Source organism: Furipterus horrens, unplaced genomic scaffold (genome assembly GCF_987537825.1).
Source record: "Furipterus horrens unplaced genomic scaffold, mFurHor1.1.pri manual_scaffold_11, whole genome shotgun sequence".
In the NCBI taxonomy this organism is placed as follows: domain Eukaryota; kingdom Metazoa; phylum Chordata; class Mammalia; order Chiroptera; family Furipteridae; genus Furipterus; species Furipterus horrens.
In genome coordinates, this window is record NW_028327181.1 from 96814011 (window position 1) to 96832585 (window position 18575).

Sequence of the window (18575 nt, forward strand, 5' to 3'; positions counted from 1 at the left end):
GAGAGGAGGGACAGAAGCTGATGCTGGGGTGTCAGGCATGGAGGCCGTACCCAGGCTTGAGGATGGTCAGGGAATGGAGCAGAGCTGGGCCAGGGTGTACAGCTCTGCCTCGGTGCTACTGAGCTTTGCTCCTCATAGAAACATCTGCAGGTCTGGGGACCCTGATATCCACAGCAGCCCTCAGGGGCCTGTGGGTTCCAGCCAATGAGCTGCTTCCCCAGCACAGAGACCAAGGCCAAGGGCTTGGCTGTCCCTCTGGGGAGCTGATATTTGCTTCCCCGGACTGATGTCCCTCACTATTGTGGCTCAGAAAGACCCCGCAACCCTCGGACAAGGCCACAGAGACGCCCACAGGATGTGGACATCAGTCTAGCTGTCCCATAAGAAAGTGCATACATGGCCTAAAAGAATTAAGCCAGATGTGGTTCACTTTCAGGGGTCTGCTACAACCTCTGGAGAAAACGCCCCCCAACCCCTCCCCCACCCCCGCCCCCGGCCCTGGGGTGAGGACGCCTGCAGAAGAGCAGCCACAAGCCTCCCTTTCCCTGCGGTTCCTGTGCCAGGCTCAGCTTTGGGCATTTGCATAATTATTTCGAGTGTCAGGAGCAAGGATGACTTAACCTGGGACACCCTGCCACTTCGCAGGGTGCTGTGCGGGGGGTCCCTTAAGGCTATGCCCACAGAGAGGAGCTGGCGGTCCCCGCCATCCTCACAGGTGCCTGCCCCCCACTCCAACCCCCTCGATTTCGTCTCCGGAGATAGCAAGGCCTGGGACCGCACAGCCGTCTTCCCCTCCCGCTCCTGTGAAGGGCCTCGTGTCGAACGCCAAAGCTGGGGACGTGGGGACCAGGGTAGCCCAGACTGGGGGTGAGAGCTGACAGAGTCGGCCGGGTGCTGGGCCAAGGGGCTCCAGCACAGGGCAGGAACAGGGGGAGGGGGGAACAGGAGGTAGCCTCTGGCGGTGCAGCGGGGGGCCGGCGGGCGTTAGGGCTCGGCCGCGTGCTTGACCAGGTAGCCGCTGAAGGTGATGTACGTGTCAAACTCGTCACTGAAGATGGCGTTCTCGCGCTCGCCCTTGAAGAGGCGCACCCACACCTCGTCCTGCTCCCGCAGCTCCAGCATCAGGCTCTGGCTCTGCATGATGCTGCGGTCGCTCACCTGGGCGTACAGGATCACCACCTCCTCGCCGTTCTTCATGATGTGCAGGTACGTCTCCTTCTGGTTCCAGGTGTGCACGTTGAGGCTGAAGAAGTAGACGCCGGGCACGTAGCAGTAGAACTTGCCGGTGAACATGTTGAAGTGGCCGTAGAGGTTCACAAACTCCGTGTCGAAGATGACCGTCTGGTAGTAGTCGTTGCTGTGCAGGGGCTTCTTCCGGCCCACCGAGAAGGCGGCGTAGTGGTTCTTGCACCGGTCCCCGGGGGCCCCCATGGAGCCTTTCTGCCCTTTGGGTCCCACATGGCCCCGGACACCTGCCGCACCCGTTTTGCCGTATTTCCCTTGTAGGCCCCGAAGTCCCCGGTCACCCTTCTCACCTAAAAGGAACAGAAAAACATGGGGCACCAAGCAAGCTGACTCAACCTCAAGATTGTACTATTTTCATCCAGAAGCAATAATTTTTTTTTCCTTCTGGAAAGTTCTGGCAAAGAGAAGGGAACATGAGGGTTTGTCCAAAAGCAACAGGCACTGTGTCCAGGCGGCGGCTCGCTCAGCACAAATGGACTGCACATGTTGGCGTGGCGCGGGGACCCGGGACCTGGCCGCCTCTCTCCCCAGGACGACATCGCAGGGCCGTGCGGGGTTATGTGCTGTGGGCCGGGCCCGGGCATGCGGATGCTGGGGGGGGGGGGGGCAGCACCAAGCCCCAACAGAGATCCCAGAGGCCTGGAGTGTGAACGCAGGTAGGGGAGGTCCAAGCTCCCCTGCTGGAAAGGGGCCGAGAGCCTCAGAAATGGAATTTCCTCTTCCTCCCCCGCTGACAACAGTCTGTCTCTGCACCGTGCCCCAAGAGAGCCATCCTGGTCCCCGTCCACCCTACCTGGACACAGCAGGCCCGCCCCCCAGGGAAGGTCCCTTGCTCGGCTTTGCAGCACCCTGACCTTTCAGGATGGTGATATTGATCTGCGGCACCGGGACGGCGGGGTACGCAGGGGCTCCGGGGTCACAGCAGCGATAGCACCGGGAAGCAGGGGGCTCCTCGCCCTGCCTGGGGCTGTACTTTTCATGCTTCTCTTCAGCCCTAAGAGAATAAAGACATCGCAGTGAGAGCCCCAAGATGGCAGAGCCAGGAACCCTGCTCCCCAGGGCATGTGAGGCTGTGTGAGCCTTCCCTCAACAGAGACGCGTTGGCTCTTGGTGAATTCTGGGACCCTCAATGGGATTTGGGAAGGAGCCCCCTGCCCTCTCTTAATAGCAATTCGTAGTAACGGAAGCAACAATAACACAAACAGCTATGATCTGAGGGCTTTGCAAGACGGGCTGCTGGGGAGAGATCAGCCGCTGTAGGAGGAGGTCTTCGGACGCCATCTGACAGTGCTGTGGCTGGCCATCCCCTTCATGCATCTACGATTCCAGAAGATACCGTATGAAGCCAACTCACTGTGACTACATCTTTGGGGTCCCTTCAAGCCGCAGCTGCTGGAAACTAATGTTAACAGCCTGACGTTTGAAGACGGGCTCCGGGGCGGGGTGGACGGCGACAGCCCCATGCTGCCCCCTTGTGGCGACGCCCTACACTGCACGGTACGCTCGCTTCCAGCTCTGAGCCCAGGCACCGGCTGGGGCTGTGATGGGACCATCTCGGAGGCGGCACACAGTCCCTCTCACCGGGCCAGCTCCCTAGCTAACTCCACTCCTGATTTCAAACCCAGACAATCCAGGAAATGGATCTAAATGCCCTGAGTTCGGCCACCCACAAGCCCTGGACTCCCAGATGGACCCTGCCCCCAGCTCTTGCCAGAACAAGTCTCCATCCAGAATTCCACAAGCCCCACAATGTGCTGGCCTGTCACTGTCACTTTGTCCCTAGAGTCGTTTCTTTCCAAACCTTCCTGGCACCATCAGGCACCCCGAATGGAACTCTCAGCCTCATTCTAGATGCTTCTCTGGCCTCACCATTGCCTTCCTAGGATCGCGGAGGTCTGAGGAGTCAGCCCCAGCCACACTAGGGCCCTGGGCCCTCCCCATCTCTCATGGACCATTGCCTTTGTGACTTCTCCCCTGATGCATCGCTCCCATGCCAATTCATCCTCTCCTCTGCCGCCCTCAGCGTTCTTTCTAGAACTCCGTCAGATGTAAACCTCTCCATGACCCCCCTATAAGTGAACTTCAGGGCAGACCCTCCTCCACCAGACTCATCTCTTCTCCCAACTTCCACCCTCCAGGCCCCAATCCTTCTACCCCAACTCAGATCTTTTATGCTGTAGGGTACCACATGATACCACACGGCCGTGCCTTCATGTACCCCATCCTAGCTACAGGGGCAGCCTTCCCCTCCTTCTGCACCTGGGAGGCTCCTGTGTGTCCTTCAAGACACAGTCTCTCCTCTGCTGCATCCTCCCCAGCATCGTGGGTCCCCAGTCCTGGCATTGGGTCATGTCTCCCCCAGCCCTCTACCCCAGCCTTGGAGTTCCTAGAGGCCAGGGATTGTGCCTGGCAGAAGGCCAGAATAACAGTGGGCATCAATCAGTGTTTGCTGAATGAAAAGAAAGAGGAGGAGGCCGGGAGGAGGAGGAGGTGGCAGAAGAGGGGAGGGAGGTTACTTTGCCCTGAATCCTCTGCAATTGTACTGTACTCTCTAAAGACAGCTTGAAGCCTCAGGGATCACGTCAGCCCAGTGCTCAGAAATAACGAAGAAGCTGAGCCGGCATGGGCCGTCTCCTGGGTGTCCGGGGCCTCACATTTGATGAAGGACAGTTTATGAGTAATCCTAAGCATCTTGTGTATCCCACAAATATCCCAAGTAGCCTGCCGTCTACAGCATTGAAGGTCACATATCTGAAGACTGTGCCATCCGGAAGAAACTCATAACTTTTCCAGGAATGCCACCATTCCCACTGGCAGGCGTCAGCAACCAACCCCCACCCCACCCCCATCTTGCAACTTGATCCAATGACCAGGGTCACAGGGCCCAGCTCTGGATCCCGCATCTCCCTGCTCCTATTTCCTGGAGCCCCAGCAGATTTCCTCAAAGGACAAAGCCAGAACGGAGACACTGAGGGCTGGGTGGGGGTTCGCTGTGCTCCTTAGTCAAAGATGAGGCTGCAAAACCCCACCCAGATCCACATTCCTTTGGGGCTGGAATGAGGCTGGGTCACTGTGGTCAGCTTCAGATAAGGCGCCTGGGTCAAGGAAAGGGGAAATGGCTCCACTCGTCTGTCCTCTGAGCCCAACTTCCACGAGGGTGGCTCCGCAGCCTCATTGTGGCTCCTTTGCATCTAGAGGGGAATGGCCACCCTGGGTCCCTGGACCCCCGGCTCAGCCCGGCCACGCCAGAGCTCCTGGAGCCACACCTGCAGCCTCACCTCCACGCACACCTGCACACTCATGTGGAGCCTCACCTCTCAGTGTGGTCCAGCAGCGGCTCCCGGGTCCCTTCCGGCTCCCTGTGTTCCTGCTGGTCAGGCGGTGGCTGGCCCAGCACCGGACCACAGGCGAAGGCCAGCAGCAGGCAGCAGGCCAGCGTGAGTCCAGGTCCACAGGAGCCCATCGTCCCGCTGCGCCCTGCTGGGAGAGGCACCAGGGAAGCACGCAGGTTGGCAGGGACTCTGCAGACAAGCAGCTAAGAAGCAAGGGGTTCACTGGACACACAAAACCAGGAAGTGTCCCAGCCACAGCTCCTGCTGGGAGGGCAACCACACACATGCTCTCACACTCACACATACAGCACACGCATATCTGCAACACACACTTGCACTCCCACGCAGCACACATTCTCACAATCACACACAACACACTCTCACACTCACACAAGCCTCAGTGCACACCCACACACAAGCACTCACAGACTCACATGCACACGCTTGAGCACTCATACTCACGCGTGTTCCAATATATCGCCATAGGCATTCAACACATGTGCCCGCCCTCAGGACACCTGTACGAACACATTCACATCCACACCATGCACCCTCAGGCACACGCCCGCTCTCAGTACACTCACATGTACTCCATGCACACGCACATAATCCATGTGCACACAGACCGCCCCCGAAGCCTTAGCCTCACTGGGCGGCCTGGGAGCACCCAGCTGCCCGAGCCCACCAAGCCTCCCAGGAAGGGGCCCTTCCGCCACTGGGCTCCGCCGACGGTCATTTATTGTCCCTATTAGATAAGGAGCGAATCCCGGCTGAGTTTGGGCAGTCACTGGCCAGTGGCTCTGCCCCAGCCCGCACTGTGAAAACGAAGTAGGCAACCGGCCTCACGTTGCTCTGTGGCCACCAGGGGTCGCGCCAGTGAGCGTCCTGCAGCCTCGAGTTTAAAGAGGGCGTCAGGCCCAGCCCCGGGGGGCGGTCATGGCCTAGGGTGGCAACCCCACGTCTCTCACTCCCGGTGCCTTCAGCGAAGCAGTGGACAGGACCCTCCTCATCCAGGGTTGAGATAGTCCTTCCAGAAAGAGATGTCCACTGGGGGTCCCCAGTGAGTCCATTAAGGGGCAGTGCTTAGGCTTAAAATAGACAAAACACCCCACTGGTTTTTAGTTAGCTACCTGTGGTCAGTCCTCACCCACCTGTGTTCACGATCTAACACTTCAAAGGACTGGTGGGGACCTAAGCCGGCCGTCTCAGCTGCCCAGTGAGAGACCGCAGCCCCGTGGGAATACAAACCACCGGCCCACGAGGGGTGGCGTCAGGCAGTAACCAAGAGGCCAGCAGGACAAGCAGGCCAGCCATCTCCAAAGTCCCACGTCTGATCTTTTCCTTAATTCCGCCTCTATGTTTCGGGGAACTAAAACACTGGGGCAGATCTCTGTTTTTGCTCAGAATTCTCTGCCCCGATGAATGCTCCTTTCACACGCCCGCTGTGGGCGTCCTTCCAACACCCCTCTGCTCAGAGGCCTGGGAGGGGAAGGGCATGGCCCTCTCCATGGGCTGACCATGGGCTTTGCACTTTACGCTGCGTATTAGGGGGCTCGCTGCTACAGCTCTGGGGGGACCCTGTGCTGAGTCCAGAGGACATGAGGGAGGCTGAGCGGAAACCGCCGTCTGGGACAGAGAAGGCAGGTGTGACAAGGCTCAGAGCCAGGAAGGCTGCCCCCACCCCCGGGAATCCCCTTCTTCATGGTACCCCCACCTCTGCATAACCCCCAGCCCCTCCACTGCAGGGGATTAGCTGGGCCCCCCACCTCCAAGTTCTCTACCAACCAAGCACCCGGACCCAGAGACCTTCCTAATGACCGAGACTGCTTGGACCAGCCCCCACTCAAAATCTTTGCTACCTCCCTCCACTTGCCAAAGATAGTGCGAATGTATGTATGTTCATGTATAAAGTACATATTAAAATTTAATCTATCTGTATACCTACCTACCTACCCATCGTTTCTCAGCTCTGTGGCTGGGCACGCCCGACCCCCGCAGCTGCACACAGTCCCCTCCCTGGTGTTCCAGCTCCCTGCCTCTCGAATTCTAACACACACGCATCTCTCCTGGGAAACCTTGTCAAAATGCAGATTCTGCCTTGGGGGGTCTGGGGCAGGGCTGTGAGCATCGGCATTTTCCAAAAGGCCCCAGGTGCTGCCCATGCAGCTGGTCCAGGACCACACACGTGCCAGGTTCCAGCCACACCCCCAACGCCTGGCATGGGTCCAGCTGCTGGCTGCCCTGTCTCCCACCCCTCCCCAGCCCACCAGGAGCACCCTTTCTCCTCCCTCCTACTAGCAACCGGGCTAGGGGGACCGACAACCGTGGGCACTGGGCGCTGCTGGGCAGGCAGGCAGCACACAGCTCAGACTCGGCCCCTCCCGTCGGCATTCACACTCCCTCCTCCTCCTCACGTCTGCTTTTCCGGTTGTCTCACCTGCGGAGTTTTGCTCAGCCTGTGAGGTTCTGCACGGCACATCTCGGACCAGCCCAGCACCCTGAACTTGACTGCTGCTCAGCAAGTATTTGTCAAACAATTCTCTGAATTGGTTAATTTCCCTGTTTCCCGACTTCCTATTTTTCCCTGGCGCCTTAATAATTACTCTTTTTTCTTTAAATGCCAAGCTTGCAATACTTAAAAGGAAAAGAGGTTTTCGTTTCTTCAAACTTTTTTTGGGGGGGGTGGGGCGGGGGCTAAGAATCCAAAATAATTCATGTTGGAAAAGCAGGAAAACAACAAGAGGAAGTGAAAAGCTCCCCTGGGTGTCTCTGTCCCCAGGATGTCTCAGCCTCGTACCACTGACATGTGGGCCAGTCTGCTGTGGGGGCTGTCCTGTGCATTGTGGGATGTTTAGCAGCACCCCTGGACTCCACCCACTAGATTCCATTAGCATACCCCACCCCTAGTTGGGCCATCCAGAATGTCTCCAGAGTTTGCCACGTGTTTCCTGGGGGGCAGAAATCCACCCCCCACCCCGGTTGAGAATTAGTGCTCCACCCCACAATCGAAGCACCATTTTGCAGGATGACATGTCTCTTTCTAGTATGGAGAAGAGGCCTTCTGTACTTTGATCAGAGGAGGTGGGGACTGGGTTGCCGATGGCTTGGGGGTGACGGTGTCAGTGGGGTGGAAGCATGTGATGGCCCAGCAAAGAGTCAGGCATTGGGTGGATAGAGTGAGGGCAGCAGAGGCTGGAGGTCCTCCTGAAGAACCCCCTCTTTGGAAGCCAAAGCAAACCCAGAATGAAACCTTTCCTTCTTCAAATATATTTTCAGAACCCTTTTACCAAGTCTGGGAGCCAAGTCAGCACCGTGACATTACATTCCTTGCGTCACAGAATTGCCCAATATCCAACCAGACTCGGCTCCAGACCGCTTTGAGCCATTCTTATGGAAGACATCCCCTACCCAGGGAGAGATTTGCCCCCAGGAAGGTGCCTCAAAGAATGTGCCGTGCTCAGCAGAGGCAGGTCCGGGAAGTGCCCCCCGGGAATCTGGCCCCACGTGGTCCAGTCTCCGGGCTGCCTCGCGGTCACGGCATCTGTCAGTTCCAGCATGACTCAAGTTCTGGACTTGCCTCTCCAAAACCCTGTGAAGACGTTCATTTGCCAAATTCCACAGCAATCCCGTGGTTGTCTTTTTCCTCCCACCTTGCCTCCTGGACCGGCAGCTCTTCAACCTTCCTTTCCTCAACCCTCCCCATCAGCCTCCAGCTTCACCACCCCCAACAAGGAAGGGCTCCCCCTTACAGGAGGAGAGTGGCCGAAAGGGGGAATCGGGCCAACTACGGGACCTGGAGAAGGGCGGGAAGCCTGAGAACCCTTTCTTGTTAACAATTTCAACCCCTTTTTAGGTCTGTATGGGCCTGGGGCTCATCCTTGAAGGAGACAATGCTCACAGCCTCATCCAAGTTTCTTGCTGTTGGCAATCAGTCCTATTGGCTTTGGCCACGCCCACCCCCATGTTGTCCTGCCGGGTTCTGACAGTCCCCTCCCAGAGCTCAAGCACCATATGTTTGCGCTCTGTCTTGGTGCCACACCCAGCCCAGTGCCATTTGACAAAAGCATTTTATAAACATGGTCTTCCCCCTTCCTTAGTCTTCGTCAGGTGGCCAGCGGTTCCGAGAGGGAGAAAGCCTAGCCTATGCCTGGATTAGCAACCGTTTAGAAGACAAGTCAGCTGCCCAGGCGGCTCGAGAACTCCCCCTCGGCAGGAAATCCCTTGCGGGCTCGGCTTGCTGGAGGCCTGTGCTTCTCACACAGCATTGTGTACGGGCTTCGGAGACAGCAACTAAACTGTGAACCCACGAGGATCGCCGTCCAGCGAAGGAGACAGATGTGTCCCCGTTGTCAATTCAAAGCCACCGGTGTTGCCCAGTACAATGGCCGTGAGCCACGTGTGGCTATGTCATTGGAAACGAATGAAAGTTAAATGAAATTCACAATGCAGTTCCTCGGTCACACTGGGCACACCCCAGGCTCTCGATAGCTGCACGCAGCTGATGGCTGCTTCACCACCGGAGGGAGCCGTCCCGGACGGCTGTTCCCGCCAAGGGAGGCCAGTGGGGGAAGAAGCAGGAAGCAGCAAAAAAAGAGCAGCCAGAAATCCGGGAGTCATTTCAACTCCTTTCTCTCCTGCACCCAGGACGCTAACCCAGCCACCATCGCTGGGAAGTCTCTTCTTTCCACCACGGGCCTGTGTTTGGTGCTTTGCAGGAGTTCAGACTGTGTTACAAACCTCAATCCACCCAAGACAAATATGTCTAGTTTTCTAGGGCCTGGACGTCACCCCCAAGTTTTACCTGCATCTCCCGAGGAAGCTCAGCATCCACACTTTCTCTCTAACGTCTTCTAGGTCAAGGATGCAACTTATAATAGTTCAGTGACCAATTGCTCCTTGTTTCAACACGGCATCAGCCATCCCTCAGCCATCACCCCTGCTACTGCCCCCTGCGCCTCCCCAGTGTCCTCGCAACCAGAGTGGAAGCCTGGGGTGCCCCACTTTGCTCTGGCACCTGCTGAGACAGACGCTCAGAGCTCTCCAGTTGCTGTAGGAGGTCTCCTGGGTTCAGACCCTGGGGTGCCCAGGAAGGAGAAGGTGTCATGTGAGGGTGTCCCTCTGGGCCCCAATGATCATCAGGATTTTCTTCCGCAGAAGCCACTCATCCCACTTGTTGCCCGCTGACCAAGCTCTGGCAGCGTGAAGGACCTTGGCTCCCCGATTCCAGAAGCGCCTTCAATATGGAATTTCCCCGACTGGGACTGGGCAGCCCCAGCGGGTCTCAGACCCTCCCCCGCGCCCTGCCCCCCACCAGGCTTGTAGATGAAGGGACAGAGAGGGATGGGATCCCTCATTAAAGGGACTCAGGTCAACTGGAGGTGAGCAGTGCCAAGGGACAGGGTTGTCCTGGCGCCATCTCCCACACTGAAGCTCTCTCTGTCTTTTTCCGGGAAGCTGCTCTCTGGCTTACAGAGGAGGGTTTACTTTTTAAGGTTTAGGGGTTTATTTGTTTACCCTCAAGGCCCATGGCCAGGCATGGAGATGCAGCTTTCCAGTGAAGAGGAGGGGTTTCCTTTCCCCGCGTAGGAGTAAGCTCTGGCTTGAGACAGCACAGTGAAGGAACAAGGGGCCAAGACTCCCCCTCATCCTAAAACATCTCCATCCTCTCCTGGAGCAACTAACGGCCGGGAATGGCTCACCTGGAGCAGGGAGCGGGCGCAGCAGAGGTTTCCGCCCAGGCCCTGCAAACAGGGGGGCCATGTGGGGGCAGGCGTCAGGCCTCCGGGGGCACCTGGCCAGCCAGTCCAGCCTCCACAGCTCCAATCCCAGCCCCATGCAAACAAAGATTTCCTTCACTGGGCACTGTCCTCAGATTACCTCCCAGCTGTGGGCCTCTGGCAGCGGGCTGGCCGCCACTTTGAGAACCGTGAGAGAGAGAAGGGCAGTGACAGCCCGGGCTGCCCTGTGAGCCCACTCTGCTGGTGGCCTGGCCCCCAGCCCGCCACCCCACAGCTCAGACACCCTCCGGTTGCCGACCACTCCCAAGACAGGGAGGCAAGAACCTGGGGTTCCGGGCCTGTCTCCCACCACCCCATCCTTTCCCAAGCCAACGTCGTTGGTCTTCTGGGGCCTGGACATCACCCTAACACTTTGCAGACATCTCCAGAGGAAGTTCAACAAAAGGCAGGCCTTTGCCCCACGCCCACTGGCTTCTCGGTCAAGAACATCACTTGGCTCAGCCTCCCATCAGCTCCACAGCCCAATCCAACCCAGACTGCTCTGGCTGAGCTCGCCGATGGCCCTCGACGCCCCGCCTGTGCTGCCTTCATCGTCCACGGGCGCCATGGACTGACTGCCAACGCCGGCCACAGCCTTTGCGTCCCCAGCTCTGCCGTCACCCCCTTAGAGATGGGGCCCTTCCAGGCTGTGTCCTCGGCTCTCAGCTCCACTCCCCTTGTCATTGCCTACACAATGGCTTCAACGGACAGCTCCCCAGCATCTGTCCACACCCTGGCTGCTCATGAGCTCCAGGTCTGTGCTCTCCAAAGCAGTAGCCATGAGCCTCTGGGGCTTGTTAAATGACTTAAGCTAAACAAAATGAAGATGTTCTCAGACCCTCCCAGACAGCCCAGCGGGGAAAACATTCCCTCTCTGCAGAAAGCCCTGTTGGGCGGCTCTGGGCTGGACCTAGGTCCCCAACCACCTTTTGAACATCCCTGTCATAGATACCTGGACCCTGGTTAGCACATTGTCTTCGTCCCCAGCACCCCCAAACCTGCTCTGTCTGCAGCTCTCCGCTCGAGGAAGCCAGCGCCACTTCCACAGGCCCCAGCCTCTCGTGAACCTGTCACCTCGGACTTGTCCCCAGCCCGCCTGAAGGTCTCCTCTCTGACCCACCCCCACGGCCTCATCATTATTTCTTTCTCAGCTCCTCACTGGTCTCCCCGCCTCTCCTCTGACTTCCAAAGTGCTCACCAGAGGCGGCTTTCAAAACTGCTGATCCGAACTCTGCCCTTGGCTTAAAAGGAATTCTGTGGAAATAAGGAGACATCTGAACCCTGAGCGTCTCCTTCTGGCTCCTGTCTCGCCTCTGGCCCTATAGTCCCCTCAGCCCCCACACGTGTCCTTCCCTCCAGTTATCTGGGGCCACTGAAAGTCCCCAAGACAAGTCATATGGTCTGGTCCTCTGTCTCTGCCTCCCACCGCCTCCTTCAGTGATATGTTCTTCAGACTCCAGCCTGATGCCATGTCCTCTGGAAAGTCCCCGCCCCAGCGTCCAGTCCAGGCTGGTCTGTGGTGGCTGGTTTTCTCATCTAGCTAGCCCCCTCGCAGACCAGGAGCTCCCCGTAAGCGCGAGCTGGGTCTCATTACACCGCCTCCAGTGCCCGGCATCTGGCTCTCAGTACTGGTTGGCCTCCACACCCACCCCTCAGACGTTCCCAAGGCAGCAGGACCATCATCAAAGAGGACTCCGGGATCCCACACATTTTGCTGCGGCCTCCAGCCCTCATGTGCCAATTGCTCCCTAATTCAGGGTGGGTGCTGTGGGGGAGGGGGAGGGGGAGGGGGCAGAGTGATGCAGGGCACACTGTGAACTGTCACAGGAACATGGAATCCTGGTTCGGCCATCTAGCCGTCTTTTCTTCATATGCTCCCTCCTCTCCTCTGCACTCAGAAAATCTAATGTTTCAGAAAGAGGTTCGACCCACTACCTCCATTAGCCAAGGTTGCAAACCACCTCAACATCCTGTACAAACCGTCTAATTCAACAAACTAGGGTCCATCCTGAAGACAAAGGGAAGCTGAACACCGGGTGGATCTGGGTGGCAAACGCAAAGGTCTTCCGCCGTGGTCTGTGGCTGGTGCAGCCTAAGGGGCGGGGATTGCTGCAGACCAGGTCGTGCACTTCAGTAAATAAGTAGGTGGTGCCAGAGCAGGAGGCAGGTGAGGAGTCTGCCAGCAGCACCCGTCCGTGGCCCCTGTAAACAGATGACTATTTACCGACGTGCAGAGGCGTCCATAAGCGGTGATGAGTGAAAGGCAGGTTGCAAACACGCATGTGTAACTACATGTCCATACACACGCACAACTCAACCGCAGAGACCTGGAGGCCACCCACCTGGCTGCGAACAGCGGTGGTCTCTGGGTGATGAAAACCCTGTGTTTGCCGTATGCTCATGGGGGCCTCTCTGGGCTTTGGCTCTGTATCAGCCACATATTTCTTCCCATTAAATCCACATTATTTTCCACTTAGAAAAATGACAAATAAGCCCCACCCTGGGACTAAGGGAGCATCTTGTTTATTCCAGGGAATTTGATTGCATGCAATGAACTACAGAACGGAGGAGGGGCTTCGGGTGCCAGGACAAATTTGTGGGTCAAGCGGGACCGGGTGCAATACAAATTGGCCCAGGGCTGATGCCCACCTTCTATCAGGAGGGTTTACTGCATGTGTACCACATACCAGGGAGGGGGCGGGCTCAGGGACACGGTGGGAGAAGAGCAGCCGCGCCTGGGGACAGAGCCCTGGATTGCTGTGCACACAGGCTAGGCCGGGGCCGGCCCCCGATGGCACTAGAACCAGGCCAGCTGGAGGGAACACAGCCTCTAGAAGCAGGGCGTTCGTTCTGTTCCACCTGCCGCTGCAGGAAGCTGCCTGCAGCCCTGAGACGGGCCAAGTCCTCCAGCCCAACCTCAGGAACTCTACAGAATGGCCACGCTCGTGAAGGGCCCGGGGGCCACCCCATCCTCTATAAGAGGTTCCTTCTAACAGGCCCTACAGCCGTGACTAAGCACCGGCAGGCTTGGGCAAGCTGCTTCTTCACAAACACTGTGACGACCTTCCATTTCTCAGGTGAGCAAACGGGTCCAGAATGAAGGAGCCCCTCACGCAGGCCCCACAATGGGGAGGGGCTGGGGCTCAGGTGAGGCCCAGGAATGTCTGACACTTCACCTCGAGGGGTTCCAGAAAGATGGCAGGTAGGACAGGCTCACCAGCCAACCTGCGGGCTGGCGGCTCCCTGCTGCCAGGCGTGCGGTTGCTTAGCCCGCTTGATCCCGCCTGGAACAGTGGCTGCGCCCTTGGCTCTGAGGAGCTTACCACCAGCTGGGCCCTTGTGTTCATTCATTCGTTCATTCATTCATTCATTCATTCAGCAGATCACTGAGTGCCTACTGTCTGCCAGGCGCTCCAATTTCTCTAGGGACACCAGCCTGCTGGCCTCTTAAAACCCGCCGCTGGATTTTAATTCCTTTGGGTTCAGGCAGCGCAGCACCAAGAACACCCTCTCCGAAGACGTAAGGGGCGTGGGCAGTGTGGCGGTTGAATGGGCCTTTTCAGGGTACTCACTGCTTCTGCAGGTGGGCAGAACCCACGCGGCGAAGGAAGGAGGGGAAGGACCACGCGGTACAAGGGCCTCGATGGTTCGGTCCCACCGCCAGCGCCCTCCGATGGGCAGAAGCTGACTGCAGTGCTGTCTGGGAGTCTGCCTGGGTGGACCCCCTAGCAGGGGCACCTGCAGAGGGGATGGGAAGCAGGAGACTGGGGGACGGGACGGAAATGGGGGACAGGCCTTGGACCCCAGCCCATCTCCACCGCTGCCTGGCCGGGCCCCGCCCTCCCTCGGGTGCCCTTCTCAGAGTCTCCTCACCGTAACTATACTTCCGTGGGGGAGGGGCGTCCTGACCCTGACGACCCCAGAGCCGCCCCCCACCCCCGCCGCGGCCACCTCCAGCCCACCCCATCCAGCCGTCTGTCACCAGCACCCACTGGAGTGTTCACAGGGAGGAACGGCCCACGTGTGTCCAAGTCCTGCTCCAAAGAGCAGCCCCCGAAACCCACAGCACCCGCCTGCAAATCCACCAGGGCGGGCAGCTTGTCCAGGTAAGGTCCTTTCTCTCCCAGGTCCCTAGTGCAGAGGGCGGCCAGGAACCAGGTGGCCTCACTGGGGCGGGGGTGCAGCCTGAGGAGAGAGCCCGGGGCATTCCACAAGTGTGGCTTCACCGCGTGGCCATGGTGGCAGCAGCGCTGGACCCAGCCCAGGGCACTGAGGCCTCATCTCCCGATGCTCCGCCCTCCTCCACGGCCTGCCCTGCCCGTCCGCCGCACTCCCGTGCTCCCAGCGCTGCAGCCTCCTGCTCTGCTCTGCCTCGCTTCACGGAAAATTCCTCCAGGAGCCAAGGAGATGGGCAGGCACTGGGGCCCCGCCTGGCACGTAGCCGCTGCACGACCGTCCTGGACAGGGCAGGATGCCCCAGTGGGACTGCCACAGTTGGGAAGGGCTTGACTCCAGGGGCCTCCAGGACAGGTCAGGAACACCCCCAGGGGCATCGGGGGGCCTCCAGTGCCCCTGCCCACATTTACCCGGCTTGGAGCCCCGCTCTGGAAAGCAAGCGTGGGCAAGAACGAGGGCCTACACGCAACGCCAAGAGCCACTGCCATTGCACAGGCCTCTCTCGGTTGCAACTGTGACGAGGACCCAGAGCTAAAGATGTCCCGAAAGGGCTCACGAGCCCCGACGGCTACTTACACCACTGAGCCCGTCCCCGAGGGGCCGGGGGGTAAGGGTCCGAGGATGCAGGCTGCGTCACAGCAGCCCTACTGCGGGCTCAGGCAGGAGGGAGAGGCCCATGTGCCTGGCTTGTGCGTGTTTGTGGCTCCAAAGTGCAGAACTGGCCCTGGCAGGCCCAGGACCCCAGGACAGACCCAGCAGGCTGCTGAGAGTCCCAAATCCTGGGCCTCATGGTACCAGCTCTTGGGGCCGCCCTGAGGGCATGCAAGGAAGCTCCCTGATCAGGCTTCCAAGACCTCGTTGTCCTCCAAATGGGCAGAGAATTCCTTGCACTGCTTGAGGGCTCAGGGAGGTGCCTCATCTCATGTGACTTTTAGAGAGGCAGGTGGAAACAGGAAAGCAAAATAAGCCGGGCCAACACGGTAGCTATGCCACCAAGATGAATCGCTGCAGGAGGCCATCACCCCCAATTAAATATCTCTGGGTTCTCTGGGCATGGAGATGAGGCCGCTTCCAAAACAGCTGCTTCTCTCCCCAGTGGATTGGCAGGCAGAGCTGCCGGTGGCCGTCAGCAGAGCTGGGGACCCGGAACCTTTCCAGCCTTCCTTTCCTTTGTAAGTGGTCACCCCCACCTGTCCCCAAAGGCCTGAAGCCTCAGCTACCCCAGCCCTAGGAACAGGGACCCCCCGTGAGCTGCCAGCCCCTCAAGACAAGAACGTAAGGACAAGTTTGCACCCAGGGAGGACGCCCAGCCGCACCGCCGCATCTAGGCAATGCTTTTCATCTTTGTTTTGATGGGTGAAGTTCAATGCCAGAATATTTGGTTTGTGAGTCATGCTAATTACAGCTGGGGTGGTTGAGGGAGGGCGAAAGGCACCAGGAAGAACAACAGAAAGAAGCATATTCCAAAAAAATTATGCTGTGCTGGTTCCCTGGATAGGGAGTTTCCGTCCCAGGAAGGAGGTTCTTGCGCCCTCCCTGGGGCCACGTCAGCTTTCTCAGCTCCCACTTGTGAGGTGCCCCGCGCTGCCTGGCTGCACCTGCCCCCAACAGGCAGCCGCGTCCTCTGGCTGGCGGAGCCCACTCAAGGACACCTGCGCCCAGTTTCTCTCCCTGACCTGCTGTTTACAGGGAGCACTTTCCCCGGCGTCACAAGAGGCTCGAGGTGGGAGAAGGAGGAGAGAGAGTAAGGGGACAGGGCGAGAGTCCCTGGGGGGCAGAACCTGGCTGCCCTTCCTGTCCCGGGCACTCTCTGTGCGGGCAGCTGGGAGGCAGAGTTGGGAAGTGAGAAGCTCACGGCTCCCACCTCAGCGGGGCGAGCTGTGCATCCTGGAGCAAATCCCATCCCTTCTCTGGGCACGGAGACGTAAGTTTGAGTCTCTGGTCCTCGTCCACTTCCTCTGGGCAAGACCGGAGCCTCTCTGAGCTTCTCAGGGCTGAAAGTGCCATTGATAGAATGGTTGAGATTGCCATTTGCTCTGGGCCTGCTTGTGCCGGTAACACACACACACTCACACCCGTGGCTGCTGTTAGTTTTTGTTGCCACTGTTAGGCGGGGTCATCCCTAAGCCCCTCTCATCCACTCAGCTCTCAGGGTACAGAGGAGGGAGAAGAGGGGACAGGTCTGCCCCCATCCCCCCTCCACCTGCGCTTTCTCCCTCCTCTCCCGTGGGCAGGGACACTGAGCAGGCCTTGGAAGGAAGGAACTTCCTGGACACAGCAGGCCTTTCGCTGTAGCACACACCATAGTCAAGTGCATCTGTTTGCGGCCTTGCACATGGACTGGCTGCGAGCTTCCCTACACTATAAAAAGCAAAGGCCTGGCAGCCTCTGAGGACCTCACAGCCTCCCCCAGGGACCCAGGACTTCGATAGCAGTTGAGAAAATTCAGCTTCTCAGGACACTCCTCATCGTCAAAGCTCCAAGTGTGCCCAACTGCCTGCATTCTCAGAAACTAAGTGACAGGAGAGACAGAAAGAAGTCCCATCTCCCCCCACCCTTCCAGTGGGTCAGGAGGCTGTGGGTGCCCACAGCAGGTGAGGTCCACGGAAGACTCAGGGCCTGCCCAGGGATTGACACAGTGGGACCCAGGCAAACACGGTGTGGGTGCCCAGGACAGGTGGGGACCACACCTGCACACGTGGGCTACCCTGGAAGAGCTGGGTGGTCCGTGGGAGGTCAACACACAGAGGTGTGTGCTGTCCAGAGGCTGGAGGGCAGCTCAAGGCCTCAGCCCCAGACCAGGGGCCACTCTCAACAGTGTGGACAGCCTCCCTGGAGGGTACCCGGGAAAGGGACATTATTGCTTCCTCTCCAGGCTGGAACCCCTCCAGAAAGAGCAAGGCTCAAGTCAATGTTTCCTGTCCTGTGTGGGGTCCAAGCGGGCCACAGGCAAGGCTGAACAAACCTGGCCATCAGGTGGCCCAGGCGGTATTGGGGTTGGGGCTCCCCACAGGTGCAGAGGAGACTTGGGTACCATTCCTTTTCCTTTCACACCCTCAGAAAAGCACCAGACGAGAGTGAAGCAAGATAAACACCCCACAAAACACAGGGAGAGGTTCCCTCCTCCCTGACTGCATCCATCTGCCACAGAGCCCCTGATTCAAGGTCACAGAGGGAGCCGGAGGTCAGCCCCCCCCCCCCCCACTAGGGAAGGGAGTATCGAGGATGGGCACGGAGACCTTCCTGCCACTCCTGGTCTTTTTACCTCTTTGCCACAAGTGCCACCAGGGCCCCTCCCACTGGGCTGCTTGCCTGCCCAGCAGCTAAGGTGTCTGCGCTGCTCGGGCACCCAGGCTGAAGCCACAAAAAGGAACAAGGCAGCACCAGGTGCCACCCGGCTGTGTCCCCGCCCGGCCACCTACCTCCAGTCGGCGTCCTCCCCTCAGCCTCTGGGCTCTCCCGGCACCGCCTCCTAGAGCATCTCCCAGCGGCGGAGCCTGCCCCGGGCCAGGTTGGGGAAGAACAGACTTGTCCAAGGAGAGAGCCAGGAAGAAGGAAAAAGTCCTCGGGGGAGAAGGCTCGGAAAGGGGGAGACCGGCACAGGCAGCAGCCAGTCCCGTCCCGGCACCTTGATCTCCTCTGCTCCGAGGTCTCTTCGCTCTCTGGCCAGAAGCGGAAACGGGGTTTCTCGAAAGTAAAGGAAGAGCCGAAGAAAGCGGGACGGACGCGTAAAGAGCAAAGCCCAGCCAGATGTGAGCGGCCGCGGAGCCTCCAATACTCCCAGTGCATTTTATCCAAACAGCAGCCGCCGAGGATTAACTGTGTGTGTGCCCGGGGGAAGGGAAAGCCACGTAGCCCTCCTCCTGGGGACCCGGCCCAGGCTGGGACTGGGGTGGCCACTCCGAGCGTCTGGAAGTCTTTCCAGGTGGTGGGGCAGCTGGGAGCCCAAGACAAGGAGGGCTGGGAACCCCAAGTTGCCTGGTGGCGGGGCATGGGGGAAGGGCGGTGGGAGTCAAGGAACTCAAGGGGCATCTGTAGCCAACTG

General features: G+C 58.8%; 1 protein-coding gene across 3 annotated transcripts; it reads right to left on the minus strand.

Annotated features, from left to right (window-relative positions):
* Nucleotides 1-942: 942 nt before the first annotated feature.
* C1QTNF1 (C1q and TNF related 1) lies at nucleotides 943-18336 on the minus strand. 3 transcript variants are annotated; one of them, XM_090291720.1, is made up of 4 exons: nucleotides 17953-18336; nucleotides 4560-4722; nucleotides 2100-2239; nucleotides 943-1535 (listed from the first exon to the last, which is right to left on the minus strand). In XM_090291720.1, exons 1-4 carry the CDS (start codon nucleotides 18317-18319, stop codon nucleotides 985-987), a joined length of 1221 nt encoding a protein of 406 aa, XP_090147846.1. In that variant the 5' UTR covers nucleotides 18320-18336; the 3' UTR covers nucleotides 943-984. The 3 variants fall into 3 exon arrangements, with proteins under 3 accessions (XP_090147846.1, XP_090147845.1, XP_090147847.1); XM_090291719.1 differs by having other exon boundaries at nucleotides 4560-4725; XM_090291721.1 differs by lacking the exon at nucleotides 17953-18336 and adding an exon at nucleotides 7015-7042.
* Nucleotides 18337-18575: the final 239 nt, after the last annotated feature.